Below are 19,303 nucleotides of genomic sequence, written 5' to 3'. Positions count from 1 at the left end.
GTTGGGAAAATAACTTTCCCTCAGTCGTGCAGTCATCTTAAGACGGCTTTGTATTCACTAAATGTCACTTGCAATTAAGGCTGATAATGTTACGGAGAAAAGGTCACACACACACACACACACACACACACTCACACTTTAGCCTATGTGATGGAGTGAGCACGCTCCGTGACTGGCTCCATCACGGCGAGTACTCAGTCACGCTTCTAACTGGCAGACATGTTTTCCCGCTCATTGTGCTTTCAATTACACACATTACGCTGATTAGATTTACATTTCTGTTTTTATGGTCACTCTAATAGGCAGCGATAATTGCGAGTTAGGCGAGAGGGCAGTCCGAGCCACCGTCTGTCACCTTCAAATGGACAGCGACCAGACTGGAGTCTGTCTGCCAATTATTCTGCTGATTTCACGATTGGGGTGAATATCATCATTAACATGAAGCCTATTTTTTCCTGCGTCGTGCATTCGACATGGCATTTTGTGACCTCTCGATGGAAGAAGGGAATGACCTGATCTTAATAGGTGGAGTCAGTTGTGTCACTCATCATTGGAGGTTTGACTTTCTCTTCTGACCCTTCAGGCCGCAGTACTACAAGGTGATTGAAGAATGCGTGTCTCAGGTGGTTCTGCATCGCAGTGGGATGGATCCAGACTTTGCCTACAGTAAAAGATTGGATGTGGACTTCACTCACCTCATTGGTATGTTTACATTTAGTGTCCCCACAATAAACAACTTACACAGTGGGATTATGATTTCACATGCGTTTTTGTATTAATTTGAAATGAAATAATCCACCCATTATTACACATAAAGGCCCATACATGCTTTCTTTACCTGTGAAATTCTACCCATTCTCTTCAAATGATGTTACAGTCACTGAGCACATACTTCCATGCGTTCTTTACATTTGTATTGCTCTTCACCACCCGGGGAAGCCCACAGTCAAAGGTTTATGACAATGACAAATTTTAAAACCAACATGCCGACTGTGGACTGATGATGTACCTCTTGTGCTAAAGAGGCGTTGGTCGGCCCATTGTTACATCTTCTTTGTGTCTCATTAGAGCTACATTTCGGGTCATAACTGCAACACTGCCCCTGTAGTTTCTGGTGGCACTGCACTGTTTTGTCCATCTCCATAATAACCTTTCTGGGAACGTGCAGAAGTATGCACACAATGAATGCTGAGCACGCCGATAAAGATCCAGCCCTATCTGGATCTGTATGTAACATTGAGCTTAAGTGGGCCTTAATACTCAACACATGCATTACTCAATACAAAACAGAACGATGGACAAGCATAACTGAGCTGTTTGATTTCTTGTCGTCATAAATGTCACTGTCTATTCAATCTTTGTTCACTATAAATTATATTATTTTACGGTACATATTTATTTCTGCTTTGTTTCCTCATCACCATACCAGTGTTGTGAAGGAAACAAACAAACATGGCAACCGTTTTTTTTTTTTTTTTTTTCTGCCCCCACAGGCTAAAATGAGTAGCAACAATTCAAGATTCAACAATAATGTTCAATTGCAGATAGACGCCTAGTGGTGCTCAGACCAGCTTCTTTTCTCTCCATGATAAAAGTGCCTTTTTCTTCTTTATTTTAGACACAAAAACAAGTTAACCTCATCTCATTCTATCATCAATCCTCATTACCCCCAATTGGGTGCTTCTTTCTGGATATATCGACGGCAACATTTGGGGGCTTCAGAGCCAACCCCCCCCAAACACATGTCTGTGCATGTGCCTGAACAGAAAGCAGAGACTTACATTTCATGATTTCCAATGAATGATGTGAATTACAATCACAAGATCAATTGCTTTCCAGTGCTGTTGGAAAGGAAGATTTCAAAGGTGGTGTTGTGGTGTCTTGCAGATCAGTGTGTTGATAAAGCAAAAGTTGAAGAGAGTGAGCAGAAGGCGGCAGAGTTCTCCAAAAAGGTGAGACATTAATCACTGCAACTGCCCCCAGTTGGCCCGCTCCCATCAGGAAAGTTTTCTCTTCCCTCCGAGAGCCCAGACAAGCTATTGATTCTCCATGCCCTGATCGATACATGGCTGCGACGCTACATGATCCGTATCAGCATTACAAGAATCGATGGTGATGTTCTGATGTATACTTACTTGTGCACAGTACCGGGTCGGAGTTGAGTGCCGGTGCTTGGCTACACTTATATTTGAAACGTATGATTTAACACCATCTGTTCTGTCCCTGCCTTGCCATCTTGGTTGTAAAGTGCTTGGTGACAGCAAAAAGCTATTTAGCCAGATGTTGCTGCGTACAAAAAGCTTACATATTGATATACATGATTTTTAAAAACTCCCATTGATAATTTGTTTTGGAAAGCATGTTGGCCAGGTTCTTTTCCAAACAGTTTGTCCCATTGCCTACCAGCTGTGCCGCCCTGCTGAGTGCATGAAATCATTGCCGTGACATGGCATGGTTTTGCAAAGGTTAAGTCCATCAAGACACGTGAAAGCCAAGCCTGAAAACAAAGATAAAGGACAACAAGGCTGCAGGGCCAAGTTGATCTCAGAATAGAATCGGCCACAAAGTGTAAGATGGCGTGTCTCGGTGTCTGTTGATGTGCCCTTTGGCCATTCCCTGGATACACCCTGTCGTTCAGGAGTCTGCTCCAGCGAGCGTTTGCATCTCGGTCCTGAATTTGCACAAGTAGTTACTTGTTTCTGTTTTTCAGTTTGATGAGGAGTTCAGTGCACGGCAGGAGGCCCAGGCTGAGTCTCAGAAGAAAGAGGAGAAAATCAAAGAGTTGGAGGCAAAGATCCAGACTTTGGAGACTCAGGTAAATCCTGTAAGAGACGGTTCTTCAAAAGCTGTCTTCGCTTTGTTTTTACTATTTTATTTGTCTGAAAAGATTTCCGTCAGAAAAAAGTTATGGGTCGCGTGGTGTCTCTGAGAAAAGATTGACTTGGTTGTTGTCGTCTTTTGTCCAAGCATTGATTCCTGCGGCATCCCATTTTTAGCAGAATTACAACAGAGATCTATTGTGATGTTCCGTTGCAACCCATTCGACTCATGTCAATGTTTAATACGCACCCGGGGGCCTGCTTACGTGGTACATATAAATATAACATGGCAGGAACAGACAATTTTAGACATTAAACATGTTAAATATTTCCAACCCAAAATCACGCCAAAAACACAGTAGCCCATAGGTATGTATTGAAGTGATGACAGTAAGAATGCTGCTTTTTTATCATAAGGAGTAAATGCTCAAATATCTGATTTTTCATGTCTGACTTCTAAAAACAAAAAAACAAAAATAATGGCACCGATAGAGACATTTATTTTTGAAGAAGCACATTACACCCACTCCGAAAAGGCTTCTGGTGCTGGAAGTGGAGGTTATCATCGACGCCGGATCATTTGATTTACTTAAGGGTCAATCTCCTTAAGTTGTAGCTCTTTATCTGCTCCAATTGCCTCTCTGAAGCTCCCTTGATGTAATTCCATCATCACAAAGATGGATTGCATTTCTTCACGCAGCTTTGAAAACATTTCTTCCCGGGAAAAATCTGCCGTTTTGAGCATGGAGAATGACTGCTATTTCAACCTTAACACAATTTCAAACACTTTAGCGCCGCCTCGGGAAAGAATAGCAGTTTTCCTTCCGTCTCATGGAATTTAATGTAAACCAATATTGAAAGAGTGTATGGCTGCTTTTATCAGATATTACTGGTTTTTCCTCCTCTTGAATGACCTTCTCTGGTTACATTTTTGCTCACTTCCCGGCTGATGTAATAAACCTGCATAAGAAGTTTTGTTTCTTTGAGCTCTCTGGTTGTTGACGATTCGGAATATAGCGTCTAACAACCATTATTATTTTTACTATTTTGAACTTGACAATACTATACTTTTTACTTTTTTTTCCTTTTGAATTAGTGTCAATTTCAATACAGTCTTGGTATATATATATATATATGGCGAAACTGAGGACGAAGACACAAGGTCAGATGTGCTCAATAGTATGGGGACATTACATCATGGTTGTTTACAAAACGTCTTATTTTTAAAGGATTAGCTTGGTGTGAATGTTGCATGGAGTTTTTCCCTTTGAATACCCACAGTCATATAGATGAGGTAACGTCACACACATGTTCTGCTGCTTGCGTTCCTGAACAAATATAGAATAATTTCTCAATAATACCCCCAAAAAACTTTTCAACACTTTTCCCGTCTGCAGCTTTTCCATCCCTCTTGATCTGCTCCACGGGGTTTGAGTTGGATTTTCTCCGAAATAGACTAGGTGTGTAATGTAGATGGATCAGAGGAGCAAGCAACTTGTGGGAAGCATGTTTCACTCGTGGTTGGAACAAAATTATTGTCTGGAGCGCCTGCGATCTGCTCTAGCGACTGTGTCGTAACCGGAAAGCGACGCGGCTGACCCCAGTGGAATCAAGCTGTCTAGCGGCTCCCATCTGCTTTTTTTTTCTCACCCGTTTTGCCTCTCAGAAATGGATTCAGGTTGTGATTACCTTCCCCTGCTCTTTTTCCCCTCTTTGAAGCTTTTTTTTTTTATTGGATTTTCAGGTGTTTGCTTACCTTTTACACACACTATCTTCTCTCCGTGCCCTCATATGTGCGAGACTGAGTGACCATGGTGCATTAACTGGTGAGCGTGAAGTTGCCCCGCAGAACCAAGTCTTCTCCCAGTGTCTGTGTACACTTCAAAAAATGTACACACTGTGAAAGAGAACATCAAGAAACTGACAGAAATAGGGTCATAAAGAAGTCAATACATTTCCCATTACACCTTTTTAAAATCACTTCTCCAATAAAGTCTGAAAAACATGTTATATGCCTATAATATAAAAAAAAACAAACAAACAAAAAAAGCAGGATTATGACAATTGCTACTGTTGAATGTAGCCCAGGTTTAATGACTGAAACATCCAGCCCCAGCAATTTCATTCATGTTTAGAACGGTACTATCAACATCATTACATCGTTTCACATAGTCACAACAAAATTGCTCTACTTGTTATTATGTTATTATTGACATGCTGTTTATGGGAAGAGGATGAGTTGACTGGCAGGTTTTCCACTGAAACACTGAAGGATTTAAGAGCTTGAACATATAAAGGAACATTTCGAGCAGAAATTTTTTTATTTTTTATTTTTATTTATTTATTTTTTTTTGAGCCCTTGAGTCTTTCTCTGGCCACCCTCTATGCTTTCAGGAACACTTATTCAAATGTGATGAAAAGCAGCAGGAAAATATTTTTATCAGATACTATTTCCAATCATGTCTTGTCACAGTAAACAAGGTTGGTCTTTGCTCGAACTACCTTCATTACTCAAGTCATGCACGAATCATTATTCACAAAAATATATGCACTTTTTAATACATGCCTTCAATTCGGTCGAGAAACGTTAAAAGTAAATCAATAAAACATAACTTTTGAAGTATTTCATTTGTATACATATTTGTACAGATACAGACTTCTGTCTCTTCATTTTTTCAGATGAGAATGATCCTGATGCCCCGTCGATGAAAGAATAAGTCATTCCTAAGTGTTATCATTGGCACGCTAATGTCTTTTTCAATATACCTGAGTAACTCAAGCGCACTCCTCTGCCACTAAACGCTGCAAAACAACTTTCAGACCCACTGATGCTCAAGAGCCAGCCTCCTCATAAAGGGCTCGACTGGAAGTGTGTTTTTCTTCCTAATCCGTGTTTGACACTGCGCTGTAGAAAGCCATTAACTGTGAAAGTGTACAACTTTTAAACCGGAGCGAGGACATGCTTTTCATTTTTTTTTTTTTTTTTTCCATCAAAGCAGAGTCGGCGTCACTGGCGTTTTGCTGAATATGAATGAAGTGAGCGCTCACGGTAACCTTTCATCTCCTGCAGATGATTCCCTGTCAGTTATTAAAAAACACATGTGAGCCGCAGCCGCTCCTCTTCACCTTGTTTGTGAACCAACACATTTAATGAGAGTCTGCTTCGGAGAACTTTGCCATTGTAACAAGCAGCCTGTTTGATGTGTCTGTTTGATTAACCTCGGCGATTGAGGCGATGCTGGTTGGATGCTGCAAAGACCGACAAAAGGACACAGGCATAAGCTACTTCTGGAACCTTTGATTCGAACCAGGAAACGATTCCCTCAATTGAGATCTAATGAGCAATGAGGAGCTGCGATGTGTCACGACGACACGCTGCTCAATCATGTTAATGGCTTTCAACAAGTGGGTGGACATTCAGCTGACCCTTTTTAGCCCGAAGTGGACCTGAGAGTGATGTAGTTTAATTTCTGTCTGTCCTGAGCTCACAGTTCACTGAGGAAGCCAAGTACTTTGAGTGAGTAAATGATTCCATCTGCAGCGGCTGGTGCATTTTCCTCAATAATATCAAGACAAATACTTTTTTTGATTTTGTTTAAAAGACCTCGTTCTTGAACTGTTCTTCTGCAGTCACCAAATCTCACACAATAACAGAGTAGGTTGACATCAGTGCTATTTATTTATTTATTTTTATTACACAAATTAATAAATGTTTAATAATTAATAACATTTCAGTTTGTATATATATATATATATATATATATGTATATATATACATATATATATATATATATATATATATATATATATATATATATATATATATATATATATATATATATATATACACACTTTATTTTTGCCCAATTTGAAGAAACTTCAAAAATAGAATTAGCATCAAACTCAAATGTTTGTCAAATACCACATAGAAAGTGGATGGATGTTTGTCCTACTAAGAGGTAAAACAAAGTGCGTAGTGAAGGACTGGGACATTTTTCCTCTTTAAATGGACACTGACGCACTGTCCTTTTAAACTCTCATTCCTGGTTGAATATTTTTCAGTATACATATATATGTTCAGCTTGCAACTTGGTTTAAAAACATGTCCATCTTGTACGGTCGAGTTCAACCCCCCTGGTCGAGTAGGTTGAGAAAAACCATCCAAATCAATGTGATAAGAAAAAAGAAAGAACCCCTCCTCTTAACATTTCACAGTACCGTTTTTTTGCAATTCTTGAGTTGTTGAATCAAAGTTTTCATCCTGTTCCACAGCACTCATCAAATATTTAGCTCTACAGTCCACCGTTGCAATGACTACATAGAAGTAGTCCGTGTCAGATCCTGTAAATACACTCCCTACATCTTTTCTCTTGGCAAGGTCACGCTGAGTGGAGTTTCAAAGACAGAAATTGTGCTTTTTTTACGCAAAGACTGCAGTGAACGCAATGCCCATCACACATCTAAGATGAACTGTATCTTGGTATTCAAGGAAAGTGTAATAAAAAAGAGAGCGACGAGGGGTTTGAGAAGAAGCAGCTACTGTCAGTGATGCTGTGCCTTGTTCCTTTCATGCCGCAGTCAGCGCTTTACCCTGATGTTCTTTTGAAGGTAGATTACATCTTGTTTTAGGTGTAAAAGTACAGCACATTCTGCCTTTTGCACATCACGAAGCCCATTCAAAGAAAATAGGAATGTAGCACTGTAGCCGTGTTGTCAATTACGCTGTGAGGGAGAACCTCTTTCCTGTGTGTGTTGTAGCATGTTGTGTGTCTATTTAACCCTCCTCCATTTCTTCTTCTCTGCCACCTCCTGTGTGTGTGTGTGTGTGGCTTGTGATGTCTGTGTATCTGTGAAATGTGTGTCCTGTGATGTTGCATTTGCACAGTTAACTATTGAGAAAGACAAGCTCAAAGAGGCTCAGAAACTCATCCGGGAGTCTGAAGCCAAGGTGGGTGTCCCTGATGCATGTGGCCCCTTTCAAATTGAACAAGTATTCTTTCTTTATTTACATTTATGGAGCTTAAATCCTGCTTGCACTTCCTTTTCCTTCATTATCGGGTGGAGCGTTGAGAGCTATATATATGTATATTTAGATATATATATCATATATATAACAATCTATATCTTGAATTGCTGCACTGGAAAATGTATGAAAGGAAATGTATATATACCTCATGTGAAATTGCATGGCTTGATGATTTCTGTCTATATTTAATTAATCAAAATGTGTCTTATTTTTTTAGTCATTGTACGAGCAAGACTGAGACAAGCATTACTGCTTACATTGAGCGGCTAATGTGTTTCATTTTCTCAAATTAAACTTTGAGGGGGGGGCGGTTTGATGACTGGAGATTGGCAGCTTTGTTGTGAGTCGATGTTCCATAATCGACCTGGCATTGCCTGCACTGTTTTAATTTTGTAAATATGAAATAAAAAAAAAAAAAAAAACAACATAAAAATACTGTTGTGGAATGAGTCATTGAGCTGAGACTGTAAAGGTCCAATCAGTTCCTGAATGCAATTGCGTGGGTGAAATGGGAATCATGAGGAGTCTGACTTCAATGTCAGAATGCATTCACTGTTTTTGCTAGGAGGTTCACCATAACAGTGCTTTTGAGGATGTAAAGAGAGGTTTTTTATTTCTTCGGTTGAGAATATGTTTCCTTGCTTTCTCCTGCAGTTCATGTTCAGTCAGATTTTCAACTTCAAACTTGATCAGATTTGTACTGTTGGTGTATTTAAATCACCCATCCTGCCCCTGCTCCTTAAGTTTGTCAGGGCAATAATATTTTGCATGACTTTGTTTGTAGATCGCCGCTGGTCCCGCTGCACCAGGAGCTCCACCTCCACCACCGCTACCAGGAGGTGCTGCTGGGCCACCTCCTCCACCTCCACCACCACCCCCACCTGGCGGCTGCCCCCCTCCACCTCCTCCTCTTCCAGGACAAGCTGGAATTCCGCCACCTCCTCCACCGCCTCCTCCTCCAGGTGGGGGACCCCCACCTCCGCCCCCACCGCCTGGATGTGGCCCGCCACCTCCTCCACCTATGTTTGGTGGTCCAGGGGTCCCTCCTCCACCTCCAGGTTTGCCCGTAGTCAAGCTGCCTTACGGACTGCAAGCCAAGAAAGCCTACAAGCCTGAAACTGTGATGAAAAGAGTCAACTGGACAAAGGTATTCATGAGTTCATTCATTTATTTTTTGCCTTTTCAACTTCCCTCACCTCCTTTGCTGTCATCCAGACTCTGACAAAGTCGACAATCCACATGAGGGCAATTATTTTTGGGTGGGATGATGTCAACATTGTTGCTTGAGGTTTATTTATGACTCTCCGGAGTGTTCTGTAAGAGGTTTAATGTGTTTGCACCCATCAATCTCTCCCTGCACGTCTCCAGCTGCCACACTTAAACCTGCAGGTTCCCCCTTCTTTTGATACTTCACCTTGCCTTGTTTGCCACTCAAATTTTAGGGCGGCAAGCACAAGGACGAGTGTGCGCCCACTGATGGAAAAACAGACAAATCCTATCTCCAGTGAGAAGAAGTGTTTGAGTGGCAGCTTGGTAGAATGACAGTCTCTGATTGTGCTGATAATGGAATCCCTGTGTCATTGCAGATAGTGCCTCAGGAAATGGCAGAGAATTGCATCTGGATCAAAGTCAAAGAAGAGAAGTTTGAGAATCCTGACCTATTTGCTCAGCTCTCCCTCTGCTTCTCGTCACAGAGCAAAGGTAACGTCGCGTCATCTCTTTCTTAATTAATCCACTCCCCTTGCCTTCCAAGAAATAGATACCACTTTCATCCTCTGACACTTTCTCAGTGAAATATAAATTATCTTTTCACCTACATATATATATATATATATATATATATATATATATATATATATATATATATATATATATATATATATATATATATATATATATATATATATATATATATATATATATATAACTGTGCAATATCTTTTTTTTTTCTTTTTTTTCCTCTGTGGTTATAAATCTTCTCCGCTCCCATTTCGCATCATTGTGCCAGTCGGATACTCCAGTGCATCAGATGCAGGGAGTTTAAGTGGCTGCACATTGTATTTATTCTCTGTGTCCACTGAGCTGTTTCAGATCAGCTTTTGGTGTGTATTTGTGCTCGGATTCACGATCATATATATGCCAGCGTCAAGTGCGGTTATGCTTGGTTTGCTTCTTGTCGTTTCCAGTCCACTAGACCAAACCACCATCAGGGAAACTTCCATGAAGCCGAGTGAGGTTCTATGGCCGGTTTATTTCCTAGACTACTTAAACCAAGCAGACATCACTGTATTTCAGTCTAGATGCTTGTATGGGAGATTGGTGTGGGCTTGATGTATTCCTCTCATGACAATTTGAGTCTTCTTTGACAAGTGTGTATTACCCTCTAATTCTACAAGTGGGAGCATGAGTTCTGTCAAGTGCATGGTCAGATATGAGAACTGTCAGAATATGCGGACAGAGCTGCAATAAATGTTCTAACTTTTCCCGAGGTCTTCCTGGACACCAGTGCTCCTTTCCATCTTACAATACTGGCCTATCTCTTTTGAAGAGAAGCGCTTCTTTGCACTTCTTCCTCAAACATCTAGAAATACAGGGTGTGAATATATATATATATATATATATATATATATATATATATATATATATATATATATATATATATATATATGTATGTATAGTCATTATATTGAGACCAAATTGGCCATGATGATTCTCATAAATATATGGGAGTTAATTTAAGGGCACTAAGGGTGAAATTGAATAACAATGTATTTTTGATTGTCAACATTGCAATTTAATGGTCAATAACTTAAAAATATCTCAAATAAAGCACAAAGTTCTGCTGAGGAATGTGAACGTAATGATTTCATTCCACTGAAGATTTCTCTTTTTTACAGTATGGCGTCAGCCTTTAAAAATACTAATGTCAAAGTTAAATATATCATTGAAAAAAAAAAACATTTCTACAATCTTGAACAAGTGGCGTTAAAGTGTGACTTGCGGTGTTAGGCCAACAAAGAAAACCCATTGGTTTCCGCATTATTTCCATCAGCGTGATCTTCACCACCTGCTGTGGTGTGTGTTGACAAATTGTTATCCCGACATGAATAAAAGAACATGCGATGCGACCACTTCACTTCATCAATCCAATTGTCCTGTTCAATTCTTGATTAAATGCTCCACACTGTGGGCTTTAGAGGCAGAATAAAGTTCCGTAGATAGTCCTTGTTCCTGCCAGCAAGGGAGAAATTCATGATGCGGCATTTCCCCTGGGTGTTACCATCGCTGGATCCCTATCAATTACCCCTGCAGCTAGTGCCCTGAATCAGCTCTTTTCCCACTATTGTTGAAATAGAACATGATTTGCTCATGAATGAAAAATGCTGTTTAATGTTTGATATCCACCCGCCCTTCCCGCCGTCTGTGAAGTTGAAAAGCAGCCAGTTGAGCTTCATGCAGATGGGGAAAAAAGGTACTGGGTGGAATTATATCCTGTAAAATTCATCTTGTTTTATTATTTATGCATTGTTCCATTTGATTGTTCTCAACTGCAGTCATACCACCTATCTGTACATTGATATATATTCCGCTAAACAGGTCTCCAGGATGGTGAACTGACCTTGCTTGGTTTTATTGTTATGTTCAGTTATTGCAGACAAACACTTGCTGTGGGTTCAGACTCCAGTTTGTCTTGTCTGGTAAACCGCAATACGAAAAAAAAAAAAAAAAAAAAATCCTCCTACTCCTTCAACTCTTGCTCCATCTTTACCACGTTTTAGATGTGGAAATTTAAGTACACTTCAGGGGAACGAGTGTATCATGAAAGATGAGGCAAGCAGGTGTAAATGCCCTCCCTGCAGAGTCGCCCTCAGAAAATGGTGCAAAAAAAAAAAAAAAAAAAGAAATCGTCTGTTAACTTCACATTCCTCGGGACTTCTGCTTGTTATTTGCACCAGTGAAAAACAACAGTTTTAAAGTTTGAAAGAGGAAAAAAAAAGGCTTTAACAACCTCACATTCTCAGATGCTTAGTGCGCTCTGAGGCCTTTAAGACAACTGAAAACGATCCACTGTCGTCTCCCCTGCTGGTTTTACGAGTCACACCGTTTAATGAGTTTTACCAAGAAAGGAAATGATTATAGAGTGGGATTTATTTATTAGCTTTATCCCCTTTTTTCCCCTTGACAGTGGTGCGTGCAACTTGTTTTTGTTAAGAAAATAAGTCCTTTCTTAATCTATTTTATACTCATTTTATAGGAATAAAACCACAATATCTCTCGCCGTCTTTAAATGATTTTGACTGTTGGTGCATACTTGTGTTATTCATATGTTAGCAGCTGTGTTCTTCATGCCTAACTTTATTTCCTTCAGCATATCTGCGGGTTTCCGAGCACTTTTTCTCATTGTCTGTCTTTTGTACACTTCTTTATTTTTCCCCCCTCTCATCGATGTTGCTTTATCATTGGTTTTGCCTTTGTGTGGCTCTTGGGATCAAATCAGATTCACTTCAGGATTGGATGTGTGTCGCCACAGTCGGATGAATCCGAAATACAATTCATTCAGTCGAAACTCTCACGGTTCAATTTGAAATGAGATTGATGCTGGCAAACTTTACACCCCTGTCTCTTCCAAAATGTTTCCCCTATTGCCCACATAACTGGCTGATGGACACTGGATATTAGAATGCTGAAACCTGAGAGTCCCAACAGGAAGATACAGCCACACAAACAGCTGTAATTACCATTTACTGTAAGATCAATGTCCAGCTTAACCGCTAAATAGCATCGATTATTCTGCTAATTGATCACAAATGGTCGTTGAGCAATTGGACCTTATCTGAATCTCAGAATCTTTACTATGACCTTAAACAATCTTTACCAACCGCTCGATCGCTTGGTTGTGTCTACTGTATATCGTTAATTTATTCTTCAGGATTGTGTTCATGTGTTTCAGTTTGTAGTGTCAATGATCCAAACCTCCATGTTTATGTTCAAAACAGCAAAGCGTTATAGTGCAGTGATTTAAAACAAATTCTAAAAAATTCTAAAAGATGATCAGTTGATGGTGCCCTAATAGCAATACCATCAATCCAGAATGTGAAGGAGGTTTGTTTTCTAAACATCCTTTATTTTGCTGTATGTCAATACATTGTTGTATGAAAGGTTTGGTAAATATGGGGGCGATCCGAAATATATCAAGTCCGAAATCCTGGATGTGTACTTGGCCCCCATGAGGATTTATTATCAGAACGTTACATAACATTGATGCAAACAATAAAAAAGCCAAAATCCCGATGGGGTTGCCAATTTTGGGTACATTACACATTCAGTTGAACTTGTGGTTGGACTGCTGTCACTGTGCCGTGTGACTGCAGGTTTACATCAAACATGATTTAAGCCACAGAAGCACCATATATACATGTTGAGGCGTCGGTTAAGTGTGACAACCTGTCTTGCTGCAGTATATGAGCAGGGGGTTCAACACATTTGGGGTGGTGGGGCCACAGCTGCAGCACGTCTCGAGCCACACTTAGAGTCAAATGCTGGGGTTGAAAAATGTGATCTCCGACACCTCGACGCGACTTGTGAACCAGTCAAGATTTTACAGGACGTATGCAGTCATGGAAAAGTCATCAACAAGGGAAGCTTCGTGTAGCAGTTGCTGCAATTCATGACATTGAATTGCAGAGACTGATCGCGTCTCTGAAGCATCTGTTGTACCCAGATCTGCCAGCGTCCAAATATCTTGCTTTTTTTTTTATATATAATTCCACAGGCCATAAATGGCTGCAATTATTTTGACTTTTCACTACCTTGAGACCATCCCAGCAGATTGACCTAGTTTTTCTATCAACAGGAGGTGGCAGGAAGCAGCTGAAATTGCCTCAAACCAGCAAACATTTCAATGCAAATGGCGCAACATGTGCCGTGATGTCATCGCTGTCATCACATTTACGAGCAAAGTGAATGAAAAGACATAGAACCAAGAAGAATCAAGTCAACAAACATTAATGCTGTCCAATAAACGCAAATGGTTCCAGTTTTTAACCTTTTTTTGTATTGCAAAAAAAATAAAAATGATGACCACTGAGTAGCACTGACTGAAGAAATGATATGATATCATTTGAATTTCTTGATCGGCAAATAGACTTTATGAAACCTGGGTGTTGTCACGGATTGAATTGCTGTTACCTTACTAACCCTCCCCTCGGGATAGCGTCCCCCACTCACACTCGATCGCACCGTTTTCCAACCACCTCTGTTCCCGCGAAGCAAACCTTATAAATGTCAGCTCTGGAATCTTAACTCGGGCCAAAGGCTGATTTCAAGTGACGGTTGCAGTCACCGTTATCCTTCATCACATGGGATTTGTTCAAATCCTGCTGGAGTTCTTTTTTTTTTCTCTGACAATTTCGTCCTCTACTGTTGTCCCTAGAAGTCCACGCGCACAAACACACAGAATCCCCGTGGCAAGCCCGGCACCAGGACGGTAATGACCCCACCGTAACAGCTGTAATGATGGAATCAGCAGGGGGTTTGCTGGACCTCTGACGCTTGCTAATAAGTCCCCTAATATCTCTGTTAACATCACAGCTGACCAGGCTGCCAGATCAAACCCACCCAACCATGGTGGGCCACCGTGCACAGCTACCTCTCACATGTTTCTCGCCTGAAATCTCACTGACACATCCATGAGATCCAAACAAAAGACAGAGACAATAGCATTTTAGGATGCGATGTGGATGTAGTTGGACTGTTCTGTAAAGATTGCTTTTGTAGGGAACACATCCCATCCCTCAGTCAAATAGTGTTCCTTGATCTTTTCATGTTTGATGGCAAAGTACCTTGAATTAGATTGTATCTCAAATTAGACAAAAGCAAAGTGCTCTTTATTGCTCATATTTTTATGGAGTCACGACCGATGAGTCATTTGAGTCCTATCATCCGCTTTTTAAAATGAAGCACGTAAAACCGTTTTATTAAAATAGTGAAACTAAATTTTTATCTTAACATCTTTCTTGATTTTTATAGCTTAAAGCTTAAGTTACATTTTGTTTTATTAATGTATTATTATTATTATTTGTTTATTAATTTATTTATTTCACGTTGTTGGGCAACACTGTTGTTTTGGTATTATGTATGAGTTGAGGCTCTTCATTTGTACATATTTTTGGATTGTTATCTGATGCTTGAAGTTAAACTAAAATCACACAATCTATTTTTGTCTTGTTACCATCCACATCCACGGTTTCCTTTATGCGATGTAAATTGGCATTTACCGCGCGCTTCTTTTCTCTTCTGTCATCAAAATTGTCGAATGGATAGATTTGCTTTAACCAACCGAGACTTCACTGGAACCATTAAATCATGTATTCCGCATTAAATGTTTATTATTACTCTCAGCAAACCAAATAGGATAAAACCGCCTTTTTAAAAAGAAAAGAAGAAGAGGAAAAAAAAAAAAGGAACAGCACGATTTCCCTGTTTCACTGAGGAGGCCATTAATTGCTGGCACTGGTGGGAGACATTTGTCTCAATAAAACACAATGTTCATTTCTCTCTGTTTGGTACTGTCAGCCCTTCTGTGAATATCTCAGGGTCAGCCCTTTTCCTCGCTCATCTCCACATGTTTTCAATATATCACATATGAATGGGAATTAAATATTAATGACAAGTAATTGGTTTATTGTCGAGTTGGATGTTATGTGCATATGCATCTTTGTCTGCAGGAGAGAGGGTGTGAGCGAGAGACGGGGAGAGAGATTTGCTCCCGTTCCTGCTTAATATTGCCGAACTGTGATGTCCCACTGATTTTAATCTCCTCTTCTCAGATGAGAGCTATTCTGGCTATCACAGTACACTTTAACTTTAGCCCTCTGAATATGAGCTCGCTTTGATACCTGCTGCTTACAGCCAACCGAGTCTTTAGCCAGATCACTTTAATGTGCCTCCAGGAACAATTTCTCTTCAAAATATGTCTCTTCAAATTCTCCCTTATTCCTTGAGTGATTTAATTTATTATTTTATGGCTCCGTCATCGTCACAGCTGATCTGTGCTCAGATCGCTCAGTCTTGAGACACCATTGCAGTCGACATCATCATCATAACCATCTTCATCATCATCATTATAAGCAGCAACCTGCTGTTGCTTTGTGGGATGAAAGTTCTTTACTACTTGTTAGTAATGTTCAATAGCCAGAATAGTGCTTTTCTTCTCCTGGACATCTCTTGAAAAACTATTGGTTGAGATGACAGATTACAGTCGGACAGATTCTTGAGGTGTGTGGTGTGCTCTCACCAACCTGTATTGGCTTATCTTTATGATGCTGATGTGATCTCTGTCTGATTATGACCTCCGAAGGTTAAGGAAAGACCCTTTTGTGTGTGCCCTACTTCACTCAAGAACAAGGTCTGTCTGGCTAAGGGGAGAAAATTGTTGAGTTGGTGAGTGACCAACCTTCTGCACCTCCTTCCCGGCCTTAGTCGTGGAGTTTATGTATCACTCACTCAGACAGTAGGTCAACTGACTCTGTCCTGGTGAGTTGCGGAAGACGCAACCTTATGTCTGTGTTGTTCTTCTGTACTAGGTCCTTTATTCAAAACTGAACATCGATCATATTTTCTCTCAGTATTTGTATATAAAGAGAGTGTTGTATTGCTGTCTGTGGTTTCAGAAGTTCTTTTGTCTTTTGGACTCTAAAGGCCCATTTATGCTCAAGACATGGATATGGATGGAGCCTTCTGTGTGTGCACTGTATTCTTTTCCTCTGTATTTCCACACATTTCCACAAAATTTACAGATACGGACCAAACAGAGCAGTACCACTTGAAACCATTTTGCTGTTACTGAAACATGAAGAAGACATAACAATGGCAGAGATTTGCCGTCCTCCATTCGTGATATATTTAATGGCCACATCCTACAATGCTGCCTCTGTTTTCCTATTACGTGCATGAGGTGCATATTCAATACTTGTTTCACAGTCCCCCTGTATGTTTTGTAGGTTGTTGTTGTCCTAAAGTTTTGACTCTGGGCTGCTCTCCCTGGTGGACATATTGATGAACAGCAATACCAACCTAAAGCATGCATGTGATCAGTGACGGTAACATCATTTGAAACGTACTGGTAGAAGGGAGCATGAATGGGCCTTTCGGGAGCTCCAACAAACAAAAGAAGAATGTCCTGTCCATGTGACAGCTTGTGTGCACAGTATTGTTAGATGAAGAAAGCCACTGATCAACAGCTTCATCCACGGCTTTGCCTTTTAGCTCATCTCTTTCTCCATCAGTATCACAAAAAAAAAGTACTCACGAATGACACTTCACTTGCACACTTCCAGAGATGTCTGTTATACAGTGAGGTATTGAAAAGAAAAATGCCAGCGGCTGACCCGGTGTTGGGGCTTGGCTCAGCAGGAGCTTCTGCGGCACATAGCAAACAGCAAAACTAACTTGAAAAGGGTGCTGTGAGTGGTGTGTTTGCGGACGATGGCTTGTTTTGGCAGAAGTGAGAGTAGTTTTCAGATGGTGTCCGCTGGCTGGTCTGCTCCGCAGCTTGTCTGTTAAGGCCGTTGTGGGTGTGGAGTATGTGGTATGCATTTGGTGATTTAGATTTTTAATTTTTAATTTGATTTTTTTATTATTTATCTTTTGTCTACAAAGAACGAATGGAGGAAATAAACACTATTACAGCACCTTGACATGGTAAGATGCTGGTTACCTGAAACTAGAGATACTCAGATTATTTATCTTGGAATTGAGTTTTTAAGATTTGCTTGCATTAATACTGCTGTGGTTGTGGGAAATCACCTTCGACCTCCCTCTTTTCACCCATGATCATGAGAAGTTGTGTATCACCGTGCCTTTTTTGTAGCAAAACTTAACTTTTTTACATTTGTACATAATTATTGTAAGAGGAGAAAAACATCTTTATAAAAGCTGGTTTTCACTTAAATTTCAGTGGATCATTATTCAGATGATGTATCAGCAATTTCCAAGCTTTGTTTTGGCTTTATTCACCAGGTATTAATTTCATGGACCAATGGCTTTGTTCCACTTAAGCAAAAGGCTGTTTTGTGTTTTTTTTTTTTTTTTTCGATTTGACAATCCTCTTGCTGTATTTTACAGTCTGCCCTCCTAAATGAGATAGATGCAAACTTAGAGACGTTCTGTTTACAAAATGAATGGCTGGTTTGTCCGCCCGTCCCGCTCTCTGTCGGCAGGATTACACAGACATTATCTGGCCGATTTTAATGGAAGCTGGTGGCGGCAAAGAACGTGGGCCAGCAAGGAACCTATTAAGTTTTAGGGCAGATACCGGAATTTTCATTAAGTTGTTTTGGGAATATGACTTGGACTTTTGGCAGGCATTGGCTGCCTTGGAATGGAAGTTTATTGGCAAAAGTTTCCAAAAGCAGTTTATTTTGTATTTAAACTCTGGGCTATGAACTATGACCCTTTTGCAATTTTGGTTCCTTGTTTTTTTTTTATTTTTTAATTCTCATCTATTTGCTTTTATATTTGTCTGTCTTAACATTATACTGCTTTTGCATTTATAACTGGGCTCCTGAAAACCTTTCTGCATGCCTCAGGATATGCAGTGTTGTTGAAGTGTGCAGTTTAAATCTAAATGCATGTACTACTTGCAATTGTTTATAGAAAAATGTGCACTGCAAATGATTTCATTTGTTTTACAATGACATACTAGTCTATGAAATAATAATACAGCATAGAAAAAAATCATTCGTTTCAACAAAAACATGAAATACAGGACATATATAATGCCACTCTAACATTCACTCATTTGCTCCTTAAAGCATCACTCTCACATGTTTCACAACAAAAGTACCGAACTGTTGCCGCACTTAAGAAGCCAGTAGATTCACTGAGTAAACCGATTACTTAGTGTGGATTTGCATGAAGATTTTTTTTCTCCCATCACTGACCTTTCCGACTCTTTTCCAATCCATGTCAAGCTCTGGTAAAGCAGCTTATTAACCTTTCTGATGCCATAGGTGTCGCCAGGATAGCTCGACAGCGCATATGCAGTGGGATAGACAAATTAACCCCGGAAGGTTGCTATATCTCTATTTTCATTTTAATCGCACTAAGCAGTGAATCCCATCGGGCGTGTGCTCCGTGAGGTGGAGCGCATATTACATTTCTCATAAAAAGTTTATCCAAAGTGATTTGGAAACCTGTTCTAGTCAGTCATATTTCATTTTTATGCGGTAGATAAGCTGCCAGGGGCATGGCAGAGCATGGATCCAGTGTTTGCATGTGCGAAAAAACGTATCGGTATTATATTAGGTAGTACGGGTTCCTTGATCTATCAGTGTGTGAGTTGTTCTCTAGGGGGATGGGATTTGCATTTCCGGTTGTATTATAGTGGGTTTCTGGATCTTAACTCTACTTTTTGAACGTCAATATTTCCCAATTTAAAATTTATTTTTCACCAGGA

The 19,303-nt window shown here is 40.1% G+C and overlaps 1 protein-coding gene across 5 annotated transcripts in view; it reads left to right on the top strand.

Moving 5' to 3' along the window:
* Positions 1-19,303, top strand: part of diaph2 (diaphanous-related formin 2) — a 335,124-nt gene that overhangs the window by 112,779 nt on the left and 203,042 nt on the right. For 4 of the 5 annotated variants that reach the window (XM_053878770.1, XM_053878769.1, XM_053878771.1 and 1 more), the window contains 5 exons: positions 584-702; positions 1,888-1,952; positions 2,711-2,815; positions 8,630-8,992; positions 9,432-9,546. In XM_053878770.1, the coding sequence (XP_053734745.1) occupies positions 584-702; positions 1,888-1,952; positions 2,711-2,815; positions 8,630-8,992; positions 9,432-9,546 (767 nt within the window). Of the gene's footprint in view, positions 1-583; positions 703-1,887; positions 1,953-2,710; positions 2,816-7,704; positions 7,768-8,629; positions 8,993-9,431; positions 9,547-19,303 lie in introns of all 5 variants that reach the window. The other variant, XM_053878773.1, reaches the window with a different exon arrangement.

The sequence above is a fragment of the Synchiropus splendidus genome, chromosome 11 (genome assembly GCF_027744825.2).
Source record: "Synchiropus splendidus isolate RoL2022-P1 chromosome 11, RoL_Sspl_1.0, whole genome shotgun sequence".
NCBI lineage: Eukaryota > Metazoa > Chordata > Actinopteri > Syngnathiformes > Callionymidae > Synchiropus > Synchiropus splendidus.
This window is presented reverse-complemented; position numbering and strand designations above follow the sequence as displayed.